Source organism: Centropristis striata, chromosome 7 (genome assembly GCF_030273125.1).
Source record: "Centropristis striata isolate RG_2023a ecotype Rhode Island chromosome 7, C.striata_1.0, whole genome shotgun sequence".
NCBI classification, from domain to species: Eukaryota; Metazoa; Chordata; class Actinopteri; order Perciformes; family Serranidae; genus Centropristis; species Centropristis striata.
Genome location: NC_081523.1, coordinates 40,993,397 through 40,995,903, shown reverse-complemented (window position 1 = coordinate 40,995,903; position 2,507 = coordinate 40,993,397). Strand labels below are relative to the sequence as shown.

Here is a 2,507-nt window from a genome sequence, read left to right as displayed (position 1 = left end):
GACATTTTTTGCTTTTCAGACTTCTGTAGAATATTACGATGTGAAGTTAAATATACATCAAATACCTTTTTAAAAACCCTCAGGGGGTGTCCTAATGAAATCAAAAGAGAAAATGCAGATAACACATTCATAAATTACATAGATATCAGTCCTCTTATTGCCAAACTGTCTGAGAAAATGTGCAGCTTCCTAATGTGGGACACTGTAAAGTCTATGTTAAAAGGTCTAAACCATGGGTGTCAAACTCAAATACACAAAGGGCCAAAATGTAAAACTTGAATATAACAAAATAACTAAAAAAGACACAACAAAAGACACAAAAGAGGAAAAAATACACAAAAAAGACACAAAATGACCAAAAAAACCCACAAAATGACTAAACAAAAGACACAAAATGTATAAAATAAAAAAAGACACAAAATGACCAAAAAAAATACACAAAATGATTAAAAAAGACACAAAAAAGACACAAAATGACCAAAATCGTTGCGCTAAACACACAAGAGCCAAATAAAATAGTCCCACTAGAATAAAACCAGAGTTGATGACAGGATCACACACAATCACAAGATCACATTTATGTTGGTTTTTATTTGTTTCTTTTTGGTTCTAAATGTTTTAATCCAGTAAGTCAGAATAAAAAAAACAATTATTATTATTATCAGGTCATATAGGGCTAGGTGAAAATATACCAACATGGCATTTAAACATGTTAAGTGGTGAATACAGGCAGGATGGAAATGATTAAAAAAATGGACAAAATAACCCATAAAGTGCGTGTTTGTAGAGCTGCAGCGGACCGTGTTGTGTTGTGTTGTGTGTTGTGTTGTGCTGAGAGAGAGAGGAGGCGCCTCGGTCTGCTTCACGACTGCTGACGTCACGTCATGGCTGGTGCGCGCTGCAGCGGTACCTCCCTCTAGTCCTGGTCCTATAAATACCTCAGATCCTCGGTCCAGGACTCACTCCCTGCCTGCCTCCCTACCTGCCTGCCTGCTCTAAGAGCCGCTCCGGAGCAGCAGGTCTCTAGCAGCTCATCTCAGCGGGTCGGAGCCACCAGGAGCACCAGGAGCACCAGGAGCAGAGCAGACCTCCAGAGGAGACCATGTCCTCCTACGGCTCCTCCGAGTGCCGGCGGGTCAGCCCGTCGGTCCACGGCAACAAGTTCCACACGGCGCACCGCAAGAAGGCCGTGGCCAACATCTTCGAGAACGTGAACCAGGACTCCGTGATGCGGCTCTTCCAGAAGACTGGAGACATGAAGGCGGAGGAGCGCGTGAGGAGCATCTTCTCCTACAGCCAGGACCCGGAGGAGACCTCGCGGGCCCTGATGGCGCTGAAGCAGAGGAAGAAGGACAAGTTCCTGCAGATAGCGGGGATGGTCCGCCAGCTGCTCAAGCTCCGCTGACTGTTATAACCGGTTATAACCAGTCCTTATAGAGCCTGTTTCTGTCTGCGGCTCGTTCTGGGCCCAATGTGAAAACAGTCCCGGTGGGACCGGGGTCCCGCCGATGATGCGGCTCACCTCCCGCCTGGAGAGGAGCGCCAGGTGAGGAGGAGGAGGAGGAGGAGGAGGAGGAGCAGCCTTCCTCCGCACGGCACCACGCTGCAGGTCGCCTCATGGAGGAGGCGCCGGTGGAGATCTGATGTGGGATTATGAGGACCATGCGTCCTCTCAGACTTTAATCATCATGCATTGTTGCAGATGCCTGCTGACTGTACAGGTGACCCTCACCTGCTGCTGGTCACCGTGAGACTGTCCCGTGCCTGATGACGCCTGATGACGTCATGTCTCTGACTCTTTGTTCTATGAAGGTCTCGTTAGTGGCCACTAATGTCTTATTATTGTCACCAAATGTTATGACGTGATTTGCATTTCTGATATGTTCCTTTGTCATTTTTCTAAAATAAATTATTTCATTGTATACAAAAGTTGAACATTGTTTGTCCTCTTTGCACGGGTCATCACTTTGTTATTATTTATGTTATATTTATTATCACATCAGGTCTTATGAGGTTAATATCTACTCTTGATTAAATGATGGAAGAGTCATTTATCTACTGGGATGGAGGCTTAATTCTGGTTCTCTTACATATCTGAGGGGCATCACAGTGTTGATCTTTATCATTTATGGATCAGTGAGGTCAGACTAAACAACAACAAAAAGCAGCATCTTTCAGAATGTTAACAAATTAAATTACAGTGTAATAACTGTGAAATAATCGCCTTAATCTGGCACAAAATTGAATTTATTGTCTCCAAAAGTGATACATTTTGATCCAAGATTAAATGACTTGTAAATATGTTTTTTTAGCCAGCATGTGTGGAGCAGCTGTGATCTTTCCTGTGGTGGTAACCAGGGAAACCCTCCAGCTCACTATCTCTCTAAATCAGCATAAAAATAGAAAAGCTGATGCATTAGTTCTGGCTGGATGCCAGAGACTTCAGTAGTAGACTTTAGTAGTAGAGGGAGGCAGCACACAGCATGTAACAGCCCAGACTGTTTAGT

At 44.2% G+C, this 2,507-nt stretch overlaps 1 protein-coding gene across 1 annotated transcript; it reads left to right on the top strand.

Annotated features, from left to right (window-relative positions):
- Nucleotides 1-1,052: 1,052 nt before the first annotated feature.
- Nucleotides 1,053-1,929, top strand: tcima (transcriptional and immune response regulator a). The gene has a single exon (XM_059338100.1). The coding sequence runs from the start codon at nucleotides 1,103-1,105 to the stop codon at nucleotides 1,403-1,405; it is 303 nt and encodes a 100-aa protein (XP_059194083.1). The 5' UTR covers nucleotides 1,053-1,102; the 3' UTR covers nucleotides 1,406-1,929.
- The last annotated feature ends 578 nt before the right edge of the window (nucleotides 1,930-2,507 follow it).

Bases quoted from the DNA above. Each gene is read 5' to 3' on its own strand.
- tcima (XM_059338100.1), top strand. From the start codon at position 1,103: ATGTCCTCCTACGGCTCCTCCGAGTGCCGGCGGGTCAGCCCGTCGGTC.